Source organism: Panthera onca, chromosome A3, assembly GCF_046562875.1.
Source record: "Panthera onca isolate mPanOnc1 chromosome A3, mPanOnc1 haplotype 2, whole genome shotgun sequence".
NCBI classification, from domain to species: domain Eukaryota; kingdom Metazoa; phylum Chordata; class Mammalia; order Carnivora; family Felidae; genus Panthera; species Panthera onca.
In genome coordinates this window covers 50,162,782-50,188,987 of record NC_138341.1, presented here as the reverse complement: position 1 = coordinate 50,188,987, position 26,206 = coordinate 50,162,782, and the positions used below count along the sequence as shown (strand labels likewise).

Below are 26,206 nucleotides of genomic sequence, written 5' to 3'. Positions count from 1 at the left end.
GGCCTTTTTAGGGACTCTGTTTAAAGAAGATCCGCCTCTGGGGTTTTATATTGCTCTGGTATTTATGCCAAAGACACACCAGCTCTCCGTCACTGGGAGAAGGACCTCTCGTATACTCGGTGAGTACTGCACACACAGCTTCTGCCATCCCTTCCTTTCTGAGGCTGCCTGGCCTCCTGGGTGCGGGAGGTGCCTCCAGATTGGCCTGGCTTCCGTGACGCTGGCCCAGCTCACATGTCAAGGCGCTCGGTGGGCAGTGGGGCCTCCGGGCATGCTGCTGCCTTCCAGGAAAAGGCATCTCTGGGCACGGGGCATGCTGGACAGCCCTGCAACTGGATGGCGGGTGGGATAAAACACCTGTGGTCTCTACTCACCCTGCTCACCTGGGCCACTGCAGATCTATAACCTCATGTCCTCTGTCATGGCTCAGAATGTCTGAGAGGCTGTTTTAGGGAAGCGGATGTTTTGCAGGAAAACAGCTTCTTCTCGGGGTATTTGAATCAAAGCCAACAATGGTCCCAGGATCCATGCGATGTCTGTGTTGGGAATGGAAGTGTGTTTTCTTCAGTCCCCTTGTGGGTCTCACTCTCCTCTGATTCATGCTTGGCTGAGATGAATTGAGAATTTTCTCAGTCCTTGAAGGCTCCAGGGTCATTGGGGGATGTGGAAACTCAGGGTTGGGGCACGGGCAAGTGTCCTGTGGCATCATGCAGGTTTAGGGCTGGCGGGAACATGACAGTCATCTAATTCATTCTGAAGACACTGAGGCCTAGAGAAGTTAAGTGACCTGCCCGAAAGGCTCACACCCAGCTGTGAAACCACCTACCAATGCCTTCATCCTCCCCTCCGATCCCCTGCAACACATGCACGCACAAATAATTAAGAGGGAAATGAGACCAAGGGGCTGTTTCCACTTTTGTGATCAGAGTTGTGAACATCTGTTTGTGGCTGAGGCAGCTTGGTGCAGTGGTGGAGCCCTTGGAGGCAGACTGCCCAGCTGCCAGAGTTACTTGGTGACCCCAATGTTCTCACCTGTAAAATGGGAGTGCTAATACCTACCTGGTATTATGGGAGTAATAATACCTACCTGGCAGTGTTGTTGTGGGGATTAAATGAGATAATACATTTATAGGGTGCTCAGCTCAACACTGTTAGGGCCTGGCCCTGAGTGCTTTAAGTATCACCTGCAGGGCTTGTTAAAACACAGATTGTCCTCCACCCCACCCCAGATTCTGATTCGGTAGGCTGGGGTGGGGTCTGATAATCTGCATTCCTAATAAGCTCCCAAGTGATGCTGAAGCTGCAGTTCTGGAACCACACTTTGCACAGGGAGGCACTGAGGGCTTGCTTTTTACTATTCGAACAAGTTTAGACTTTGAGGTTAGCCTTTGAGCGGAAAAGAAACTGAGCTTCCTCTGGTGGAGATGGATAGGTACTTGGAGAAAATGCAATGAGCAATGTGATACTACATGCCAGGTCTGGGATACCAAATGGGCAGTATGACATCATGACTTTGAGGCTAGAGTTCTTTTCTCCTTCCCTTTGTTCATTGCACCAACATTTATTGAGTACTTTTTATGTGTCAGGCTCCTGCTCCTTAGGGACAGTGTAGAGGCTTCTGCAATCACTAGGAGAGATGAGCAAACAAACAGATAAAGCCCGGGAGGGGCCGTCACCCAGTCCTGGAGTTATCTGGGAAGGCTTCCTGGAGGAAGGGTACCTGAGCTGGGTACTGATGTAGGATTAGTCCCCAAATCAGGGAAGCATGGTCTTTGGACTGTTTAAGTGGCTCAACTCCACTGAATTAGATTTCAAGACAGGAAGCAGGGACAGTTTAAACAGAGGGGCAGGCAGCGCTGGATTACTAAGGCTTCATACACTAAAGGGTTAGGCAATGGGGGACCACAGAAGCGTGACGGCAAGAGATCTGCCCTTTGAAGGGACTGCTCTGTCAGCGGTGAAGAGAGTGGACTGGAACAGGGCGAGAGCGCTACCGGAGTGTGCAGAGGCCCTGAGCTGGAGCGCCGCGGTGGCGCGGAATCAGAAATACAAGACCCCAGGATTGGTTGGAAGGGCAGTGGGAGGAGTCGGGTCTTGGGCGTGGCCTCCAGAGTGGGCGGTGCTCTTCTCTGTCGGGCGGTTCCAAGTAGAGGATGGTGATGAAGGCCGCAGTCCCGGAGGTGGAGTCGAGGTGCTAGGGGTCTGGGGTATAGATGCCCTGCAGGCAGTCTTCTAGAGCCCGGGAGAGGGGTCTGGACTGAGCGGATCCGGCAGAGCAAGAGAGAGAGAGGCTCAGGTAAAAGAACAGGCCCAAACGGCAGATTCCTGAGGATAAGAAATATTACTAACCAGAAGTCATTTTTAATTTAGTTAAGTATACCAACGAAGTCAAGATAACAAAGTTGATTAGAGGTGCTGCTGCTGGAATTTTCCACCGCAGGAGTGTTTTTTGTTAAATTATTTCTCTCTGCCAGGCTAATTGTATGGATATGTGTGTCTGCAGATTATTATAGGCAGCTGCTTAATGTCGTTTGAAGCCCTCACTGCAAAATATTTCTCCAACTATTGTTTGAGGTCCCACCATCTGAGAGGCCTTCCTTTTAGGACTTACATTTTGTACTGAAATGAAAATGCCTTTGGAAAGTGGTGTAAGTTCAGTCTTCCCTTTAGTAATCATTGATTTGTGAAGTGGATGGTTCAACTCCTTCCAACATGACAGACTTCATTATGGGAGCAAGTTCTGATAGAGAAGAGTAAGAGAGGTCATAAGAACTATGATTTTTGCAGCCCTTTGCAACAGGGTTTGGCAAACTTTTTCTGAGGAAGGCCAGATAGTAAATATTTTATGCTTTGCAAGTCTAAAGGTTTCTGTGGCGACTATTCAAGGCTGCCATCATAGGGATAGCAGCCATAGACAGTATGTAAATGAACAGGTGTGGCTGTGTTCCAATAAAAGTTTATTGATAGGCTCTGAAATTCAAATTTCATATAATTTTCTCAAGTCATAGAGTATTATTCTTTGGCGTTTTTTGCAACCACTGAAAAATGTCAAAATCATTCTTAGCTGGTGGGGCCCACGAAAACAGGCATTAGTTTGCAGATCCTGATTTACAATTATAAAGCACTTTCGTTTCCACTATTTCTTTTTTTTTTTAATGGTTTTTTTTTTTTTTTTGAGAGAGAGAGAGACAGAGCATGAGCGGGGGAGGGGCAGAGAGAGAGGGAGACACAGAATCTGAAGCAGGGTCCAGGTTCCAAGCTGTTGGCACAGAGCCGGACATGGGGCTCAAACTCATGAACCATGAGCTCATGACCTGAGCCAAAGTCAGATGCTCAACCGACTGAGCCATCCAGGTGCCCCACATTTCCATTATTTCATTTGCTTCACAATCCCAGGAGACAGATGCTACCCTTTCCAGGAAACTGAAGGCCAGAGGGGGATTCAGGGGAAGGGGCCATGGGAAGGGGATACCCTGAGGGAGGAGAAGGGGAAAGAAAGGGAAGCTGGAAAGAACTCTGAAGCCAAATCTTGTCTCCTTCAGAGTGACAGGTTGGGGGGCTAACATCTCTGCCCTCATGTTTGCCTGAGGGTGGCCAGGGAGATGAGTGAATGAACACATTTTTTGGCACCCATTATGTCTTTGGGTTTTGACCACCCTGAGGGGCGGGGTGGAGCTGGGTTTCTAACTCTGAAATCCTCAGTGAAGACCAGATGTGCCGAAAGAGCCAGAATAATTCTGTTGGCTTTCTGTGAGCACAGAATGGTTGTGACCCCGGGAAACCACAGTGACTTTGGCTTTGGTTCAGCTGACACACTCAAGCCTAGTCACAGATTACCAGCAAGCAGCTGAGAAAGGTCTAGAATTTCTCTTGGCAAAGACATTCCAGGAGAGCCTGGCTTCATGGTGAAACCTTTCTTCCCAGGCAGTGTGGGACCCCGTGGAGGCCCCACTCCAGGCCAGCAGCCCTACCCCTGTCTTTACCTCTGTCACTTCTCATTTGGTTCTGACTTCAAAAAAGCAGATTTAAATCCAGCTAAAGTGCTGCACAATGGCATTGTTGACAGCTTTAAGTTGCTTTGTGGCTTGTCTCAGCTGCTGCTCAGCTTGGGAAACAAAGTCCAATCCTCTCCTTCCGTGTGTGGGGAACTCAGCGGGAGACAAAAGGGTCCATTGAAAAGCCAGACAGGCTTGAACTACAAATCACACCAGAGAGGGATGCTGAGGGGACCCCAGAGGGAGATAGTCACAGAGATGCAGCTTTTCCTCTCGGCCACCTTCTAGCTTTTGAGGTGCTTTTCCCTTCCTGGTGGACCACCTGCTAGAACAGGGCAGCACAACTGGTAGCCGACCAGCTTGTGAAGAGAAAACTGTCTCCCTGTGATTCAAATCAGGCCCGTGTGAGCAAGCTGTCAGGAGACTGGACTGTGGGGACCCAGGGATCCCAGGGGCAGGGCAGATCAGATCTGGAAAGGGGCCACTCAGGTGGTGGGGGGGGTCACCCACTGTTTATTGAGCACCTACTGTTTGCTAAGCACTGAGTTAGTTTTGAGGGCTGTAAACATAAACCCAGACTTAGTCCTGGCATAGGAGGGGTGCAGAGGCTCAGAAAGAGAAGTGAACACAGATCCTTTTGTTTCGGCCTTTTGCTGCCAACGGCTCTAGAGAGATGGAGAGACAGAGGTAAAAACACCAAACATGGAGAAGTTAGGACAGTTTCACTAAGGAAGGTGTAAGCTTCCGGCTTTGGAACCTGTTCTGAGTTGATGCCAGCCCTGCCTCTTCTTGACTGAGAACTTGGGCCAAGTTCTTTCCCTTCTCTGAGACTTGGTTTCCAAATCTGTAAAATAGAAATAAAAACATTTTCCCTTGGGGCTTTTATGAGGATTAAATAGATAATCTATGTGAAGAGCCCCACATTTTTTAAAATTAAAAATACATTTTTACCAAAAATGGAAACATGGACAATACTGGTATGTTTCACCTAGCAATGCAGCTCACCCCTTTTCTGTTGCATTAACTATTCTGCTCTCCCCATTATACAAAGGTTTCAGGCAGTTTGTTTACAAGCCAATTTATTATTCGACAACTTCCTTTGATATTACGTGGCTTCTAATTTTGGTTATTTTAAGCGGTGATAAACTAGCCCGTAGCCAAATCTTTGCATTCACCCATGAGTGTTTCCCAAGCATAAAATCCTGGAAGTGCCTTTGTGGAGTCAAAAGTTACATTTTTAAGACCGGGGACAAGGATTTTCGAATTCCCCTTCTGAAATGCAGTGCAATTTGGCACACCTTCGCTGTGAATGCAAACCCACCTCCCCACACCTTTGCCAGATGCGGGGAGGGGGCGGGGGGCAAGCATCGGACCTGGTGTTCCAGCTAGAGGTGGTGTTAGCTTTTAGCCTGGCCCCAGAGTACTGCTCCCTCTTCCCAAGACCCCATGTCTCGCTTACAGATGCTAAACAAGAGCTATCACAGTTTGCTTATTTCGACCCACGTGCAAAACCTCGTATTTACCCTGTTAGGTTTAATATTATTTGACTTGGCTCATTTTCTCTGTTTTTTCAGATCATCTTGGGTTTTGATTGTTCCATCCAACACATTTAATATTATACTCTCTTCCAGCTCTGGAAGTTTGATCGGCATGTACCCCATATTTTCATCCAACGCATTTATAAAAATGTGTGACAGAGGACTGAGAGTGGAGCCTGGAGGAATGTTGCTGCCTCCAGGTTGATGTTGACTCATTAATTAACACCTTTCAGTGACAGTAATTCAGGCAGCTGTAAATATGCCTAACTCATTTATTGTTCAGCCCACATGGCTTTATCAATAGGGATATCACAGGAGACCTCGTCAGATGCCATGATCAAGTTAAGGTCCAAGGTCTCCCACCTTCTTCTGCATTCCCAGCCCACAGCAGTCCCGGGGAAAAAGGGGAGGCTGTCACTCTGTCAACATTTGTTCTTGGTAAACCCTTAGTAATTATAAGAAATCACTGCTTCTTTAATAATGCTTTCTTCTTTAACAGTGCCTTCTGGAAACCTGCCTACCTTGCATATCAAGATTAACTGATGTTTGAGAAATCTGCTTTCTTTCCCTTTTTGAACATTAGAACAAACTTTGCCCATCTTCAGTTTTCTGACATCCCTTCATTTCCCACTCTTCTAACATGGTAGGAAGTTAGGATCTTCTCTGCAGTCCAGAAACTGCTCAGACCAGAAACTATTGTTTTAAGCAGCTAGGGGAGGGTGCTGTCCTTCAATCTCCATCTCATCTCACACCTTGAGTTCCTCTTACCAGTGTTTGGTCTATCTTTGTTACTCTGAAAATCCTTCTCCTTGACTCCCATTGATTAATTCACTCCTTCATTTTGATGACAAACATTTAAAAGCACACTCTGTGCCAGATATTGTGTTGGGCACACTGAAGAATCGTGGGGGGAACAGGACAGACCCAGCTCCTGCCTTTGCAGAGCTATGAACGAGCCGGGATGTGCAGAGTTGATCATTGCTCATGCAAGTTCAAGGTGCTGTGGGGCCAAGAAGAGGGGATACTGACAGACTGGTGGGCCAGAGAGGCCTCATGAAAATGCAGTGTCCATGCAGAGGCCTGGCAGGTGATAGGAGTTAGACTAGCAAACAGGTGAGGGGAGGGTGCTCCAGACCCTGCGTCTCAAGGTCCGGCAGGGAGAGAAGATGACACAGTTCAGAGAATGGAAAGAAAGTCCATATAGGCAGAGTGAGAAGGCCAAGAGGGGGCAAGAGGGAAGGTGAGCCTGGAGACACAGGCCCGGCCAGACCCTGGGGAGCTCTGTGGCCTGAGTTAGAGGGCTGGGACTTGATCCATAGCCATGGGGAACCCCAGGGGGAACAGGGACAGAGGCAGAGCTGGATTCCAGGAAGTCACAGCAGCTTCTTCCCTGGTGTCCACTCTGCTTTGAATGTAACAGGGAAGAGCTTCCTTTTAGCCTTAAAGCGTGTTACTAACCTTCTGCTCAGCCTCGACTTTGCCTTTCTGACCTCATATTCACAAGCCTGTGTCTCTGTCTCCTCCTTGCTTTGTCCACCTTTGATGTGAGGTCACGGAAGAGCCAGGGTCACAGATTTCCATAGCATTTATCTCCTTTCCCGGCCTGTGGTCAAATGTTCTGAATGAAGCTTCCAGGGGCCTTCCTCCTCAGCAGCCACCTGTTTTTCCTGGACTGCTGAGAGTTAACCTCCCTGAGCCCAGGGCCTTTCTGTCTTCCACCTGTCCCCCTGGGGGACCCCCAGGCCAGGGGGCAGTCTGCACACCCTCCCCTGAGCTTCTGTTGTTTCTTCTTTGTCACCGAGCGCCAACGAGTCGTCAGCTGTTGTATTTTAGCCTCCCTGAAAGAAAGAAAACCTGCAACAGATGTGGGAAAAATGAACTCCCTCACCACTTTGCAGCCATCCCAATGCAGCGATGAGCATCAGCGGACGGACTGCTGCTTTCTCCACCCGAAGAGCCAGGGACTGGGCTTCCTGTCCAGAATCCTCTCTCCTCTCAGGCTGCCCTTCCTCCCCGAGCCGCTTCTAATGTCCACATCCTATAAAGATATCCATCCTATTAGATTAGTCCCATTGAACACCAGTCATATTAGATTATTGACTTCATTCTGCCTTAATTACCTGTCTAAAGACACTATTGCCAAATATGGTCCTGCTCTGACACGCTGGGGGTGAAGACTTCAACATATGACTTGGGGCGGTGGGGACACAATCCAGCCCGGGACAGCAGGCTCCAGGGAAGAAGTCCAACTGCCAGGGAGTGGGAGTTCAGGCCCATGTCTGCTCTTCGTGGAACTGGGCCCTGGTTGGAGGTGGAGTCAAGCTTCAGAACCAAGAAGCCTGTCTCCAGCATGATTTTGACAAGGCGCTGACTAGTTCTCTTCTCCCCCTGCCCCGAAGGTGCTCCAGCCCCCGGTTCACTCGGCCACACTCACCATGTGTGAAGAGGAGACCACTGCGCTCGTGTGTGACAATGGCTCTGGCCTGTGCAAGGCTGGCTTTGCTGGAGATGATGCCCCCCGGGCTGTCTTCCCCTCCATCGTGGGCCGCCCTCGCCACCAGGTATGTGCTCATCTGGACCCAAGGCTTTGAGCCTCTAGGAGGAAGCGCTGCATGGTGGAGACTACCTGACGTGTGTGTGTGCGCGCGTGTGTGTATGTGTGTGTGTGAGCTTTGTGAGTGCATGTGTTGGGGGTGGGGGGGGGACTCGCTTCCAGTTAACTAACAGAGCAAGACCCTTCAAATAGAAATATCCAGGACTAAACCCAACATAGCCCAGGCATGCAGGGATGGTATTATGTTTGGCTTAAGTCTTTGGAAGAAACTTGTAAAAAATACCTGCAAGTAAATAAGAACTTTGCCTTTAAGAAATGTACACTCTGTGAACTAACTTGAGATCACAGGCTACAACAGAGGCAAAATATTTCACCAGGAGGAGCACAAAGGAGGGAGAGATTAAATATGAGTGGAGGGACCAGGGAAGAGAGGCTTTGCAGAAAAGGGAAAACTGAGGATACGGAGGATCTCCTCATATGCAGAGAAGAGCAGGAGCCAAGATGTGGGGACGTCAAAATGTAAGCAGAGGGTATCTGAGGAGAGCAAGTGTGAGCCCTGTGTGCGTGAAGTGAGGGAAGAAGCGCATGGAAGGCCCTGCTCTCTCGGAAAATGACGTCTTAGGAGAGAGAAGAGAGATGAGCCCACAGGAAACCCTCCCCCTTCTCTCCACGCCACCTCCACATTCATCAGTACCTGCCTCACCCATGTCTCATTCTGTCCTGTCTCCAGGAAGAAAGATATCTTTCCCATCTGTATCCTTCTTCACAGCCCCTCCAGTGCCTAGATCCCCCTAAGTGGAGCCCTCAGCCAATCTGCTTCTTCCTTGTCTTTTGCATTACAGGGTGTAATGGTGGGAATGGGCCAGAAAGACAGCTACGTCGGGGACGAGGCTCAGAGCAAGCGAGGGATCCTAACTCTCAAGTACCCCATTGAACACGGCATCATCACCAACTGGGATGACATGGAGAAGGTATTGGTGGACTCCCCCCTTTTGGTATAATAATGCACCGTCATGACCCTCGTCTCCCACAGGCCTCTGTCCTGTCAAGTGCCTCTAAGATGTGTCTCATATCCTTCCTTCCTTCTTCGTCCATCCCCCTGGTCACTCCCCGTGGGGCTGCCAATGGCTCTCGTTGGACGGCTGCAATGGCTTCCTGATTTCTTTGTCTCCAGCCTCACCATCCAGTGAATTCCCTGCACTGCTGCAAAGCCAGTCTCCCTAAAAACAGATCAGATTGTGTCCCTCATCTTCTCGAGAAGCTTCGGTAGCTCCTCATTAACTGACAGTAGCTTCCTAACTCCCTGTCTGGGGTCTGAGGACCTGTCCTACCTAATGCCCAGCTTCATCCTTTCAAACAGTTTTCGCTCTAGCAGGTGCTCAATGCTGCTGCTGCCTCTACGGGGGCAAATGGCTTCTCTCCCTTTCATTTTTTCCTGTCATGACCTCAGGGAGCTGCATTAATGCCATGTCATTATGATGATTCTCTAATGAAAGTTCTAAGTAGGACTCTCTAGGGGTTTCTAGAAACGTGTGTGTGTGTGTACGTGTGTGCGCAAGAAAATGCAGGGGTAAGGGGGGGATTTTTAAATGGTAGTTTGTGATCAACAAAATCACGTGTGGGAAATGCTAATAGAGCCTTCCTAATATTCTTTTGATATGTTCTGCTGACATTTGTCTGAGAATCCTTGTTTTTGCAAGGAGTGCCTTTTGAAGTGCCATAGAATGCTTATCGAACAGACTGCGACCAGAGAGGAGGATGTTGCTGTGAAATCTGTAATACACTCTACTCTTGTCTAAATCCCAGATTCAGTTATTTGGGGTGTGAAGCTTTTACGCTGTGCAGTGGCTAACAGCACAGACCCTGGAGTCCGTGGCAGGGAGGTCTGGCAGTGGGTTCTTCCTTTTGAGCCTCAGTTTCTCCATTTGTGTAGATAAAAATACTTACTTCATTAGGGTTGCTTTGGAGACTGAATTAGGTACTCAGTATGATCTCAAGGCATGGAACACTGTACTCAGTAAATGGCATCTATTACTCATAGTATCTAACAGAATCTAATTCAAAAACATAATAGACAAAATATTTTGGTATAAAAATATTTTAGCAGTAATTATTTTCGTAGTAATAATGTGTGACCTCTTTAAAGAAATTCCTGAACATATATTATACACCTCAAAGAAAAATAGAATAGGGGAAAGCTGTCAAATCTTCCCAAATTCATTTATAGGCTCATTGCCTTTCTAATAAAAAACTCACAATTTTTAAAATTGTATATATATATATTTTTAAATTTTTTTTAACATCTATTTATTTTTGAGACAGAGAGAGACAGAGCATGAATGGGGGAGGGTCAGAGAGAGGGAGACACAGAATCCGAAACAGGCTCCAGGCTCTGAGCTGTCGGCACAGAGCCCGACGCGGGGCTCAAACTCACGGACCGCGAGGTCATGACCTGAGCCGAAGGTGGCCGCTTAACCGACTGAGCCACCCCGGCGCCCCTAAAATTGTATATATTTAAGGTGTACAAGCTGATGGCTTGATACACATTTATATATGTAAGAGCCACCACATTCCAACTAATCAATGTACCTATCACCTCACATCGTGACTTTTTTTTCCTCGTACTGAGAACACTTAGGATTTACACTCTTAGCAAATTTCATATACACAGGACAGTAGTGTTACCTATAGTCACCATGCTATACATTAAATCTCCAGAATTTATTCATCCTGCATGAAGGCTTTGTACCCCTTGACCAGCATCTCCCTGTCTCCCCACCCCCAGCTCTTGGTAACTACCATCCTACTTTCTGCTGCCATGAGTTTGAGTAAAAAAAAAAAAAAAAAAAATCACAATTTTTAATTCTGCAGGGTAATCATAAATAATGTACGTTTGGAGAAATAAATAAGGCAAAATTTATGAGAACACAATGAGTAAGGAAAACTATGAGAAGCTTGCCATGTTCACATATTAAAATATAATATAGTATACAAATTAAAATAGTTTGGTACTAGCACAAAGGTAAAGAGGAAATACATGATAAATGAAACTTTGAACACCAAAGGGAGAACAGGGTTGGTCAACAAATTATTCCAGAACAACTGATGAGTTATTTGGGGGATGGGAAGTCTTTATGGCCTCTACCATACACCATTTCACCAAACACATATAAACTGAATATAAAAGTTAAATATAAAAATTCAAATGGTAAAGAAATACAGCATAGTAAGCATGAGCATTTATCAAATTTCTGGTGAAAGAAGTCATAGAGGGGAAAAATGACAAATGTGATTTTCAAAAAATCATGGCTTCTAGTATGTGAAAAACATAACCAAATGTAAAAGGCAAACAATAAGTTGCAAAAAAATTCACAAGAGCAATGAAGATTAATATAAACAGCCAATGTAAATTGATGACTAAAAATACAAAGTCTCCACTGGGCAAATAAATAAAGGACATGAACAGATAATCCACCAAACAGAAATTATAAAAAGTTGCAAATCTGAAAACACTTAAACTCATTTGAAACAAATGTAAATTGTCAAAGTAAAACAATGAGGTATTATATTTCCCTACCAAATTATTTCCTATATTAAGAGTGAGAACCCTGGATGCAGGTAGGGGAAAAATGGGCTTTCTTATTCTGGAGGAAAGAGTGATTTAGCCTCTTTGTTGGTAAAAAGAAATGAAAAGGTCTTCTGGGGTGCCAGAGTGGCTCAGTTGGTTAAGCATCCGACTCTTGATTTCGGCTCAGGTCATGATCTTATGGTTCGTGAGTTCGAGTCCCGTGTTGGGCTCTGTGCTGCAGAGTCTCCTAGGATTTTCTCTCTCTCTCTCTCTCTCTCTCTCTCTCTCTCTCTCTCTCTTTCCCTCTCTCTCTCTCTGCCCTTCCCCCATCTCTTTCATAAATACATTTTTTAAAAAGGTCTTCCAATCACCATGCTAATAGCCTAGTAATTCCACTTTTAAAATTCTTTTCTTTCGAAATGCCCTGAATAGAAAAAGGAAAATACAATATGTGCAAGATAGCTATGATAGGATTATTTATAAACAAAAATCAAAGATACCATGAACAGTAATACAATTAAATATACGATAGCATATGATGAAATGTTGTATAAGCATTAAAAATAAATGTTCAATTAATTAAAAAGAAATATTTACTATGAAAAAAGAAATTATTTATGTTACACTCACCAAACAGTGGCAGGAAACAAGATTGAATGTAAAAACATAAAAATAGTGTAACAATAAATAAATACAAGTACATGAAATAAATAAGTCGTGATAGTAATAAATTTGAAAATGCTCAAAGGTGAAAGATTAGTAAGAAGAAAAAGCCAAAGTGTTAACTATTATTAGATGATGGAAATGTGGGAGACTTTTACTCCTCTTAGAAATAGTTCTATAATTTTAAAATTATCAACATCTCTAAGTTTTAAAGTACTTTGTAAAAGCTCTAAAAAGTTAAGTGAAAATGAAGTGCAGGTAGTTGGCCTCAACAGTCATGATTCGGATTCCTGGACCTGGGGTCCAGCCTGGGAACCTGCACCAACAGCAGTCACCCCAGCTCGTTCTGTGATAAAGCGTCTGGGGCCCAAATTTGAAGAAATACTGACATCACTCAATTAAGACTCATTGCCATTCATATCTCTGTTGTGAAACTTACATAGACAGGGCCTTGGCTTCTGCCATGTCCTCTGCCTCAGATGCCCTTCTCAGCCTCTGGAGACCTTCCTTTGCCTGCAGGGCCAACTCAAATCCCCCAGATAATGAACTGCCTCCTCTTTTACTCAAAATGTGGATATATCTTTCTATTTTGTCTTCTTGGGTGTTTTACTCCTCTCTGGGCCTTGAAACCAAGATCAAGGGACCATGTCTGATTTCATATCTGTCCTCACTACAGTTAGCACCATCCTAGCACAAAGCCGGGAGTCCACAAATATATGGGTGCAATGGAAGCAAATGACCCTATGCCCCGCCTCTGAGGAAATCAGAGCCCTATGTCCCTGCCACTCTGCTGAATCCCTCTGAGATGTAGAGTCCTATTTGGTTGTCTTGGATCATTGGACACGGTGAGAAGAAATAGCTTCCTCTAAAGCAGTGATTCTCCACAGGAGCAATTTTGCCTCCTGGGAGACGTTTGGCAATGATTGGAAACATTTTTGCTTGTCATAGCTGGAGAGGTGCTACTGGCATCTAGTGGGTGGAGGCCAGGAATGCCGAACATCCTGTGATGCATAGTTCAGCCTCTCACATCGTGGAATTACCCAACCTGAAATGTCAAAGTGCTGAGGTTAGGAAACCCTGCTCTAAAGCACCAGCCTGGCCAGTAATAGACAGTGACAGTTCAAGCATATCTGTCAGGTTCCCATAGAGAGGTGTGAGCAGGGGGAGGGAACCAGGAAGAGATGTTGAGGCACCCAAGTACTAGGAACAGAGGAAAGCTCTTACACCCGAAGCCTGAAAGGTGGGTTAGGGGCAGTGTCACTAGAGCTGGAAGAGGAGCCACCCAATAGGAGCCGGGCTCACAGTGAGCCACACCATTGCTTGGAGAAACACCCTGACCTCTCTCCCTCTTCCCACTCTCCAGCCTCTTGCTGATGTCTTCCATCCGCCAAGCATAGCCAGAAGCCAGGAAGCAAGGAATACTGAGAGATGCAATGGGTCTTCTTCTTCTACAGAAGAAGAGTAAAGAGGAGGGAATTTCCTATGGAAATAATCAAGACGCTAAGTATATTGGCCCCAGATCTGAGTCCTGTCTAGGGCCCTGTTGAAAAGGAATGTAAACGCCAAAGGTTAAGCAGAAATTCCCAGGACTGACAGTCTTCTCTTCAGACCCATCCCATGCTGTGGACATTGTGTCATGCTCCCCCAGCATGTACATGCCAGTGGAATTTTATAGGAGACTCCTCACCTCGTTTGACTTTTGTCTCAACCAGATCTGGCACCACTCCTTCTACAATGAGCTGCGGGTAGCACCTGAGGAACACCCCACCCTGCTCACAGAGGCCCCCCTAAATCCCAAGGCCAACAGGGAGAAGATGACCCAGGTAAGAGGCCAAGAAGTCTTAAGCATGACACAAGAAAGCAGCATGGATCCCTTCTCCCTTTCACACATCAGTGCAGCAAAAATTTTTGAGGACATGCTATGTGTATAGTCTATGTCAGGCCCTATGGGAGGTGGGGTGGTGTAAATAGGCACAGCCCTTGCCCTAAATAAGGTTACAAACCATCCCATGAGCCAAGAGGTGCTGTGATTTCTGCCAGATCATCCTTCATTCTTCATTGTCCTTTCAGATCATGTTTGAGACCTTCAATGTCCCTGCCATGTATGTCGCCATTCAAGCTGTGCTCTCTCTCTATGCTTCTGGCCGCACAACAGGTGAGCAGCCTGTAATCTGATCCCTTCCTGACTTGATGCTGTAGAGAAAGCTGGGCTCCTGCAGAAATTCCTGCTCAGAAGAATCAAAGGGACAGTCAAAGTCCAGGGAAAACCCTGCTTAGGGATAACAGAAGGGAAGCCCATGTGGAATGCATTCAGGTCTACCCAGTAGAGCTGGCAAGAATTTATATGAATGAAGCATGACAAGTACATCCAGCAAGGGCTGTTTCCCTCACAACAGTCAGTCCCTGAGCTTACATACACTTTCTAGCAGTATTGGAATGTTTCTGCTCATGCGCCTGTGATGGTGGACATGTATGTGCCCTTGGTATAGAAGGGTGCTCAGGGAAACAGAAGGAACTTCAAGATAGAGCAATTTGTAATGGAGACTCGATAGCTTCCATGAACATTGTTCAACATTCATTCATTCAAGTATTCATTGATTCAATGAAAGATTGATTGATTGATTGATTGATTCATGCATTCATTCATTCTTCAGACATTTCCCATTACTCCCTACCAGATGCCAAAGACTGCACCAGGCCATGGGCATACAGTGACAAATGAGACAGCCCTGCCATCCCAGAGCTAATGGTCTAGTGGGGGAGAGGCAAAATGAAAAGATTGTTTCACTGCTGATGACAAGGACAGTGATGGGGAATGTATGATGGTTCTATAATTCACTTATTTGTTTTACCATTTCTCTACTGCTGGACTTTTAGGTTGTCTCCAGTTTTTATTTTTTATTGTAAAATATGCTGTGATCAGCATCCTTGTACAAGTGTAAACTACCCGTCTCTGGATGTTTATTTTGTATCGAGCCCTTACTGAGCCATCTTATTAGCTCTAGCCATGTCTCAGTTGACTCTCTTGGGTCTTCTAGGTGTACAGCCTCATCATCTGTAAATAATGACAATTCTGTTTCTTTTTGATAATACCTCTTATTTCTATTTTCTGTCATATTGCATTGGCTAGAACATCCTCGACTGTATTAAATAATAATGATACAATAATAATGTTAGTGTTTCTCCATAGATTATGATATGGATTGAGATTTATTACCGTGTTGAAAAGCTCATTTCCCTCCATGGTTTAATAAGTTTCATCAGTCAAGAATGTTATTTTTTTTTAATTGGATGGTTTTTATGGTCCCTTCCAGATCTAACATTCTCCATGCCTGTGCATATGTGTTAGTTTAATGCCAGCAGGATGTGCAAATTATCCAGTCTCCTTAAAGAATGTGCAATTGAGATGCACACTGACAAGTATGCATTACCATGAAAGTGTTTTAAGGAATACAAGAAGGGAAGATGTTTTACTTGCCTTCCAGAAAGCTACCTTCTCATTTTGGAGAATGAATTGATGTACACAAAAAATATTATTATTGATCCTTATGGTGGGTGAATTTTCTTAGCTGCTTAAGAAAAGTATGGTAATTGAGGGTCATTTGGCAACTGGTCCCAGAAAGATGAAAGACAAGAAGTTTTCATGGGTCCTATCCCTCTGTCCATAGGCATCGTGCTGGATTCGGGGGATGGCGTCACCCACAATGTCCCCATCTATGAGGGCTACGCACTGCCCCATGCCATCATGCGTCTTGACCTGGCTGGCCGTGACCTCACTGACTACCTCATGAAGATTCTCACAGAAAGAGGCTATTCCTTTGTGACCACAGGTATCCAGCCCCTTCCCTGATTCTCACTTGAGCTCAGAATGAAATCTGATCTAGGACCAGGTGTTCTTTGATGAGAAGTCTGTGGCCCCCTGCCCTCAAACTCTCCTGGGATAGATGAGGAGGCCCCTAGGCTGGGGCTGGGCCTCTGGACAGGACCAGGTAGTCAAGGCGGCCTTACTTATGGAGGAAGGTTCCCAACCAAGATGCCCTTGGGAGGGCGATAAACCCTCCTAAGTGCCCTTTCAGAGCATTCCCTGCTTCCCCAGGGACGTGCTACCTCTGTCCACATCCACACCAGGATCAGAGATGGTTTTTACAGTGCTAAATGGTAGCAAAAATCTGATGATGCATTTTGTTTCTTAGGGGCATTTGTGGTTTGTCTGAGGAACATGGAATAAATAAGGTCTGAATTTCTAAGGGGAAGTTGTCATGCCTCAGTGTCCACCCTGGACAAGAGGAGATCTTAGGCAGGGCCCTTCCTAGATTCTGTAAGATCACAGCAGATTCTCCTACATCTAGCCGGAAATGTGTCCTGTAAGGCCCTCGGGAAGGCCTGTAGCTTTGTCAGGGCAGAGTAAAGATGGCAAGGAGAAAAGCCCATGCGAAGTTTTGCCTGGGAATCAAGATTTTGAACTTGCACTTTAGGAAGAGGAATGAAAAATTAACATTTATCCTAAGAATGAATTCAGAGTAGAGGAGGAGGTTTTCACGGAGATCAAAATAGGACAAACTAACAGAACAGAGTATCTGCTTTCTATCATTTCTCCTCTTACTAGCTGAGCGAGAAATTGTGCGAGACATCAAGGAGAAGTTGTGCTATGTCGCCCTGGACTTTGAGAACGAGATGGCCACAGCAGCCTCCTCTTCCTCCCTGGAGAAGAGCTATGAGCTGCCAGATGGGCAGGTCATTACCATTGGCAATGAGCGCTTCCGCTGCCCTGAGACCCTCTTCCAGCCTTCTTTCATAGGTGAGGTGTTGCCCACTGTCCCTGCTAATCGAGAGTGGGGATGGGGGGGGGTGAGGTAGAGGGGTGGGGGGACGGAGGGAGAAACACCAGGAGCCATGCACACTTTGTTTATGGTTTATACATAGCCCACATTTTTCCAAGAAGAACCAAAAACACATCAACAATACAACTAGATAAAATCTAATTTTTTAAATGTTTATTTCTTTTTGAGAGAGAGAGACAGACAGAGTGCAAGTGGAGGAGGGGCAGAGAGAGAGGGAGACACAGAATCTGAAGCAGGCTCCAGGCCCTGAGCTGTCAGCACAGAGCTCGATGCAGGGTTCAAACTCATGAATCGGGAGATCATGAACTGAGCCGAAGTTGGACGCTCAACTGACTGAGCCACTCAGGTGCCCCGATAAAATCTGATTTTAAATAAAAGTATAGGAAAATCAAAATAAAGGAAAAGCAGAATAGGGAATATAACATAAAACTAAGAATAAGGTTAATACACAAAACACTTCTTGGATGGCCCAACATTTAGGTCACTGGGACCAAAACCCACAGTGGTAAACAGAATGGGTCTGGGGGCAGACCTGGTCTCAAGTCCTGATTCTGCCCCTTCAGACCCTGTTACCTTGGATGCGTTACCTTCTTCAAACCTCAGTTTCCTCATCTATAAAGTATAAATAATGATAGTACCTACTAGATAGGGTTACAACAAGGATTAAATAAGAGAATATTTAATACAAGGACAACTACTTTTTTCGAGGAGCGTATAAGAAGAGATGGGCCTGTGAGCAAATGCTGATAGATGGTGTAGTGTTACATACCAACTGCACAAAGTGATAGAAGCCTAGGAAATCAGTGAAGGCTTCTTGGAGAAGGTGAACATTTGAACAGAATCTTGAAGAATGAGTATCATTTGATGGTATCTGGGGACGGAAGGAGTGCAGGATGGGAATGGCCTGCAAGGAGGATGGAAGGCTACCTATAAAGACATGGAGGTGTGAAAGGTCATGTTGTTATTTGGGACATGATGGGAGAAGTAGGTGTGTGTGTGTGTGTGTGTGTGTGTGTGTGTGTGTGTTTGCACACAGGGGAAACTGGAAGGAGTTGCCAGACCCCACAAAGAGCATGGTGTTTAATCATACTAGCAATGAAGATCCCTGCAAGTTTTTAGCTGGCAATGTAGTAGGGTCAGGTTTGTATTTTAGGAAGATTCCTCTAACCTCAGTGTGAAATTCTGTTACATGGAAAAACTACTAGAGGTGGGGGAGACTAGGTAGGTGGGCACGAGCTGGTTGGGCATGCAGGCCTTTCACTGTGGAAAGTCTTGGTGCCAGGCTAAGGTAGCTAGATGTAACCTGTAGGTTAGGGGGCTGTCAAAGACGATATGACAGGTATATCCATGCAGTGGAATACTGTTTAGCACTAAAAGAGAATAAAGAACTGACACAGGCTGTAACATGGATGAACCTTGAAAACATTATGTGAAATGTTAACATTAACATAACGTTAAGTGAAAGGCGCCAGACACAAAAGGCTACGTATTACATGATTCCATTTATGTGAAATGCCCAAAGCAGGCAAATCTATAGAGACAGAAAGTAAATTCGTGGTTATCTAGGGCTGGGCAAGGGGTGACGGGGGAGATGGCAGTGTCTGCTAATGGGGACGGTGTTTCTTTTTGGGGTGTTAAAAATGTTCTGAAATTAGGTTTTGGAAATTAGAGTTTGCACAATCTGTGAGTATACTAAAAGCTACTGAACTCTAAAGGGGTGAAAACTATGATATATGAATTCTAGCTCAATAAGGCTTGAAAAAAGACGACACAGTGGAATGTTCCCTTAGAACTATATCTTGTGTGGGGTTCCTGGGTGGCTCGGTTGGTTAGGCATCTGACTCTTGATTTCAGCTCAGGTCATGTTCTCACACTGTGTGAGTTCAAGCTCCACATCAGGCTCTGTGCTGTCAGAAGCACAGAAGCCTGTGCTTCAGATTCTCTCTCTCTGCCCCTCCTCCTCTAGCATTCTTTCTCTCTCAAGATAAATAAACTTAAAAAAAAAGAAAAAGAAATGTATCTTGGGTGATAAATGTGACAGGTCAGTCAGAATAGGAAGAACCGAAGGCCAGTTAGAGGTCTAATCCTGGGAGGCGATTAAGGGTGTGTACTAAGGTCTGCACCTTAGTACTGTTGGCTGCACCAACAGAAGGGTCACTTGAGGAGCTGGAAGTGTGGGTATTTATGACGTGATGGATGTTGACAAGATACTATGACCTGTACTAGGCATGGAGTCTGCCGGGATTCATGAAACCACCTACAATTCCATCATGAAATGTGACATCGATATCCGCAAGGACTTATATGCCAACAATGTCCTCTCCGGGGGCACTACCATGTACCCTGGCATTGCTGACCGGATGCAGAAGGAGATCACAGCCCTGGCCCCCAGCACCATGAAGATCAAGGTGGGTCCTGTCCCAGTTCCCTCCACCCTTTGGGAAAATACAAAGGTCCCAAAGACCTGCCTACTTGGGAGATGCTCCAAGTCTGTCTGCCCCGCCCATAGCTTGGTGGTCTCCTGGGCTCAGCATCGTCCTGGTCTAGGGCAGATTTCATCTCAGGGGATTATGCTCCTTGGGCACTGGTGAGCTGGAGACATGTTTAGCATGGGATCTCAAATGTAATCACATGATGTCACATGAGAAGGGGGTGAAAGAGCTTGGGATGACGAGAATATTGAGGGAGTTGAGGATGCAATCAGGAGGAGGGAAATAGAGGGAAAGAAAAGAAGGAAGCAATACTACAGCATCTTTAGACTTTAAAAGGGCTGTGTTGCCCCAGAGGAGGGTCAAAGTTTCGGAGAGAAAGTGTGGCGTGGGTCAGGCTGCTGGTTCACTCACAGACACATCACTTGATTCCTGGGCAGCCTTTGATCTGTTGTCTCCTCTTGGTTCCGGTCCTCCCCATGTGGCTGCTCACCAGGGCGGCTCACCTCACAGGCCTCATCAGAACAGGGGCCCACCTGTCTTCTGCTTCTCCCCAGCCTCTGGTCCCCAAGCAGCCATACAGAGCTTTTAGGGCTTCGAGGAGATTTGCTGCCAGCAGGTTTAGAAAAAGAGTTGGGAATTGAATACAGGTAATGAATAGATTAAAAGTTACAAAGTCTCACAGTCAAGCTGGTCTCTGGGAGTAGGCCTGATCTGAGGAAATGTGTTCTAAGAACCTTTTTCACAAAGGAGGGCTGCCCTAGGCCTTCCCCCTTTCTAGCATATGGTGCTCAGCACAGGGAAGCAGAGTAGGTGACCGGGAGCCGCTGGAGCCACCGTACTTACTAAGGCCTGCCATACCGGGGGCATTGTGCCAGGGCCGGGGCAGGGGCTTTTTACCAGGACCATGTGTCAGGATCCCACACCTCGCCTCACCCTCAGATTCTGGCTCAACAGATTTGGGGTGTCCCATCACCTACATCGATAAACGAACACCAGCGTTTTGATGCATATCCCAATTTGTGAGCCACTGCCCTGAGTGATTCGTAGACATGATCACGGAGGGTGACTTAAATAAGACAAGAGGAGGGGAAAGGGCACTTGAAGCAGGAAAAATACAGAGCACAAAGGTTCCCCATGGTGTGTGTATGCAGGGACAAACACCCCGAGCCAAACTGGACAGCAGGATTTGTACGGAAGAATTGGGGAGATGAGACAGGCTGCAAGGATGTGGAAGAAGAGATGTGAGACCAAGGACACCAGCCCAGGACAGCCCAGTGTTTTCTCACAACCAGAGTGGCACAGCAATAAAGTGGCCATGCTGTCCTTGAGGTGTCAGTCTAAAGAGTGACCAAGTGACCTTTGTCTGACTGAATAATAAGATAACTTCTAAAGACTCTTCTTCCTCTCCAATTCCATGATCTCTGCAATTTAGGAAATATGTAGAGAGAGCCTAAGTAGACAAAAAAAAAAAAAAAAAAATCCAGTGTCTGGTTTCTTCTAGCACTGAATTCTTAGACCCTTTAATAGCAGTCTTTCTGGATCTGCCTTTAGGTGGAGTTCAAAATTGTTTGACAGGACAACCAATTTCTAAAGGCTAAGCTCAGGACTTGCAGGGGCAAGGATGAACCGTGTGTGTATGAACTTGAGAACTTGTCAGATATAAGTGGCTGTTGACAGATGAAGCTCAAGACAGGGTGTGAGTGGACCGGCTGGCTCGGGATTGGAAGACTCAGACTGGCTGAGCTGCCCTTGCATCCGAACTCCAGGCAGGAACAGAGCAGCACTTTCCCTGCAGGTGTTTGCACGGGTCATCTATGGCTGAGGCACAAGCAACTGCGAAATCCCAGGGACATAACACTAAGTGTTTGTTGCTTGTGCATCTGCAGGTCAGCTGGGAGTCGGCCAATCTAAGTCAGGCCCGGCTAGGCAGCCCTGCAGGTCTAGCCAGCTCAGGTCAGGTCCATATCTCATTGTGGGGCCCAGGCTGAAGGGCCAGCAGCTTCTCGAGGGAAGCCCTTCCCCTGAAGGTGGCAGAGGCACAAGAGAGCCTGCCCGGCTGCATGCCTGAAGCGCATTTCAAGCTCCCGTTTGTATCACGTCTGCCTAAGTCCCATTGGTCAAAGCAAATACAAGGCCCAGACCAAAGCCACAGGGTGAAGCAACGCATCCTTCCCATGGGGGCGGGGTGGGGGGGGGGAGAGGGAGGGACAAAGATTTGAGGAACAATCTAATCTACCACAAGGTTTACCCTGTTTGTTTCTGACCGTGCGGCTGTCCTTACCTGGGGCAGCCCGCTCTGTAATGAGAGGATTCCCAGACCACCTCGCTCTTCCCTTGGGGACTGACGGTGATTCACCACATTTATTCTTCGCAGATTATTGCTCCCCCAGAGCGGAAGTACTCAGTCTGGATTGGAGGCTCCATCCTGGCTTCTCTCTCCACCTTTCAGCAGATGTGGATCAGCAAGCCTGAGTATGATGAGGCAGGGCCCTCCATTGTCCACAGGAAGTGCTTCTAAAGTCAGAACAGATTCTCTGGGGATCCCCTTGAGACTGCTCTGTTACTAATCATGAAACATTAAAACCTGCAAGCCTTACTTCTCTGCGTGGGGCTTTTTCTCTTCTCCCCCCTGGGCTTTTACGTGGTGCTAAGGACTTTTCACACCTTATTTTTAATCCACACAATGATCCTGTGAGATACACATATCCCCATATTATGGATGAGGAAATTGAGGCTCAGAGAAGTTAAGGACTTGCTGAAGACCACAGAACCAAGATTAAAATCCAAGTGTGTCTAACTCTAAAGCTAGTACTCTCACTCTACTGCCTTGTTTCCTTTGCCTTCAACATGAGTAAGAATGAGGGCTAGATGACTCTTGGGGGGGGGCGTGTTAAGAAACAAAGGCTTTCAGAGACGTACATCCTTTTACTCAAGGGCAAGACACAGAGAACATGAACACAAAGAGAAACACAAGGATTATAGGGTGTGACATATGAATGGTTCAAACACAGTGTTTGAACTTGTGTGGAGGAAGGTCATAGTGGCTTAAGGTCTCTATGAAGTCCTTTGTTATTGAGCATTAGGCTGTATCTTGCCCTGAAGCTAACTAAGAAAGGAGCAACATTCTTAGGAAGAATATGTTTTTCTTTCTTTTTCTCCTTTCCTCCTTCCTCTTCTTCTCCCCTTCCCCCTTCTTGCTCTTCCCCTCCCCTTTTTCTTCTCCTTCTCTTCCTTCTGCTCCTCCTCCTCCTTCTTCTCTCTCTCTCTCTCATTCTCTTTCTTTATTACTTGCTCCCCACTCTCTGCCCTCGGTCGATTCTGTTTAATTTCACAAGTATTGACTGAATTTTCGGCATCTGCTATTACTGGGTAAGCCCGCATGGAACTTATGTATCCAGCAAAGATGATTCCTGCCCATCAAAGTCTCACTGCATAAAGTGGGAGAAGACATATGCAAGACAATGATTTGAGGTGAAATGGAAGCACCCACAGAGTACTACGAGAAAGTAAGAGATAATAATGATAGCTAACATTGGTTGTGTGCTTACAATACATGAGGCCCTAGGTTAAGGGCTTTACGATGATTTCCTCATTTGCTCTTCACCATAACACTACTAGCCGGTACCAGTGTCATTCCCATTTTACAGCTAGTTTACAAACTAACTCACCCGCCTAGCTAGTTAATAGCAGAACTAGATCCCCACTTTTGCCTGGCGCACCCTTCACCCTCTCTGCCTACCCAAGTCCCATCCTTGCCGCCCCTGAGCAGATCCCACTTGGCTGGGAGCCTTCCCAGACACACCTACTTGGAGACAGTGGACCCCGGTGGAGGTGCACAGACCTCAATGGCAGGCACTCTTCCTCCCCCATCCCCACACTTGTCCTCTGGGGTGGAGAAGCATGTTCTGCAAAAATCCTTAGTGGACTCATGTTTTAGGACAGGTTTCCCAGAAGCAGACCCTGAAGTAAGGCTACACAGGCAAGCGATTTATTAAGGAAGCGCTCACAGGGGAAACCAGTGAGCAGAATCAGAGAAGCAGAACAAAAATGGAGAGGAAGAGCAGCAGGGGAGCTCTCAAAGTCCCCCAGAGGGTGGCCTCACCCTGATTCCCAGGCAGCTGGGTATAAAAGCCTAACAGGATATAAGTGGGCTTTCACACTAGCCTATCAGTGATGAGTGAAGATGCACTCTGGGGGGTGGGGGGGGAGGAGGGGAGGTAAAGTCCCAGGCTTTCCACCTGTGCTGGGAAAGGGCTTCAGTAGTATGAGGGCAGTATTGCAAAGAAAAGCTGCCAGAACTGGCTGTTGGGAGAGAGAGCCAGGGGAGGAGGCCAGAGGGCAGCCACACACACACACACACACACACACACACAGGATCTGAGGAAATGTGGAGCACTGACCATCCCTGCTGCAGAGGGGTGCATCAGAATCTCCATGTGGGGAAAGAAGGGAAGCTGACTGGTTGTTCCCCACCCAGTCTTGCCCCACTTCAAGAAGTGCTGTCCTAGAAGTCTTCAGTGGAAGTCAACTATGGGCTGATAGTGAGGGGGACATGGGTGGGTTACAATGGCTTGAGGAGAGACGAAATACATCAGGAAATCAACTCAAGATAAATATAGCAATAATGTCCCAGGCACAGAAGGCCAAGCCGAAGGCAGCCATCACTTATCACGTAATGTGTACTGGGTGGTAACCGTGTGGCGGGAGGTAAGTGCTGCTTGTGGATTATCTTTCTTAACCCTCACCCCTGGCTATCTAACTGCTCCCTAAATGCCTCCTAACCGCTCCCTAAATGCCTCCCTTTATGATTAGGTATATCAGTCAGAGTGCATTCAAGGGAGCAGAGCCACCATGCACATTATGGGAAGAAGGGGTTTATTATAGGAATGAGACTTTACCTGAAGGTGGGAAAGCTGGGGAAGTGAAGTTCTGGAAACAACTGTAGGATGATCAGGAAGGAGACACTAGGGCTTTGAGGACAAGCTGGGATCTCTCTGTGAACTCATCTGTCTGTCACAGTATCTGAAAGACATCTCCCCAGACGATGGCTAAGACTCTGCCTTCTGAATCTTACACCTGGGCCTCTTTCGGCCGACTCTAACTCAAAGCCCTGTCAGGAGAGGATTCTAGAAGCATACTTCCCGGCTTAACCAACCTGACTTAGCATCATCTAGCACATTAGAAAATCTTCGATGTAGATGAGACTATAACTGACCAGACATCCAAGCAGCAAAAGAAAGTCAGGGTCACATTGGCATATGTTTACCTTCTTATTTTTTGTGGCTATGTTGTAGCATTTTTGTAATATGGATCTGTATCTATTTGTCACAATAGCACTTACAAACATTTGAAAACAGTAAATCCTTCAGATCTGTACTCTAAGGACTAGAAAGAGTGCCTGATAACATAGTAGATGCTCGGCAAAAATTGGGTGAAGAAATGGATGCTGAATGACAAGAGTCCGTGTAGTGTAATCAACCCTTATTCATACATCCCAGCAGATATCTGACAAACTCTAGGAGCGTAAAGCGGCCTTACTCCTGTAGACAAGTAGGATGTAATTCTGTTCACCAAGACACTGCTGCTTTTTGTGTTCTGGCCATCACCTGAGGGGGGGATGAAAACACCCTGTTTGCTCCTTCCAAGAGGGACCGATCACTACCTTTTTGGGTGTCTTCCTTGCTCATGATGATCCCTTTAATTGCCTTCCTTCTTTATGCATGGGGTGGGGCAAAATACTCATGTTCATTCCATGAGAACTTCATTTGGGGGCACAGCTGGGCCAATTAGATTCTCTCTCTTGGGAATTTGGAATTAGGACCAAGAAAGATATGAATCCATGATATAACATAATAACGAACACTACAAAATAAAAGGGAATAGAGGGGTCATCACTGATATTGGGACAACTGACAGGCATTTTAGGCCATTTTAGTTTTTTTTTTATTATTATTTTTTATTTTTTTTTTAACGTTTTATTTATTTTTGAGACAGGGAGAGACAGAGCATGAACGGGGGAGGGTCAGAGAGAGAGGGAGACACAGAATCTGAAACAGGCTCCAGTTTCTGAGCAGTAAGCACAGAGCCCGACGCGGGGCTAGAACTCACGGACAGTGAGATCGTGACCTGAGCTGAAGTCGGATGCTTAACCGACTGAGCCACCCAGGCGCCCCAGGCCCTTTTAGTTTTTTACTTATAGTGAACACCAAGGAAATTTGAAAGCTTTTTAAAAGCAAGGAACAGAATGAGAGAAAATATTCATAAAGGACTTTATATCCAGAATGAACAAAGAACAGTAAGTAAAAGACAGATAGCCAATAGAAAAGTGGGCACGGGACTTGACTAGGTCCTCCAAAACAGAAGTTACCGACATAGCCAATAAACATAGGAAAGAGTGTTTCACTTCGTAAATCATCAGGAGAATGCAGATGAAAACTATATACAGCATATTGGACAAAATGAAAAAGCTGACAATACCAACTGTTGTTAAGAATATAGGATGACCAAAAAAAAAAAAAAAAAAAAAAAAAAGAATATAGGATGACCACAGCGCTCACCCATGATGGTGTGAGTCGATTGGGACAAACACTATAAAAACTACCTACTATTTGGGAA

The 26,206-nt window shown here is 46.2% G+C and overlaps 1 protein-coding gene across 1 annotated transcript; it reads left to right on the top strand.

Moving 5' to 3' along the window:
• On the top strand, positions 1-22,187 carry ACTG2 (actin gamma 2, smooth muscle). Its single transcript, XM_060657468.3, has 9 exons — positions 1-119; positions 7,933-8,094; positions 8,930-9,058; positions 14,031-14,141; positions 14,389-14,473; positions 15,987-16,148; positions 16,925-17,116; positions 19,386-19,567; positions 21,966-22,187. The coding sequence occupies exons 2-9, from the start codon at positions 7,969-7,971 to the stop codon at positions 22,107-22,109; spliced, it is 1,131 nt and encodes a 376-aa protein (XP_060513451.1). The 5' UTR covers positions 1-119; positions 7,933-7,968; the 3' UTR covers positions 22,110-22,187.
• The last annotated feature ends 4,019 nt before the right edge of the window (positions 22,188-26,206 follow it).

Coding starts and splice junctions, on each gene's coding strand:
- ACTG2 (XM_060657468.3), top strand. CDS start 7,969: ATGTGTGAAGAGGAGACCACTGCGCTCGTGTGTGACAATGGCTCTGGC. Junction 9,059..14,030: donor ACTGGGATGACATGGAGAAG/GTATTGGTGGAC, acceptor TGTCTCAACCAG/ATCTGGCACCACTCCTTCTA. Junction 19,568..21,965: donor CCAGCACCATGAAGATCAAG/GTGGGTCCTGTC, acceptor TATTCTTCGCAG/ATTATTGCTCCCCCAGAGCG.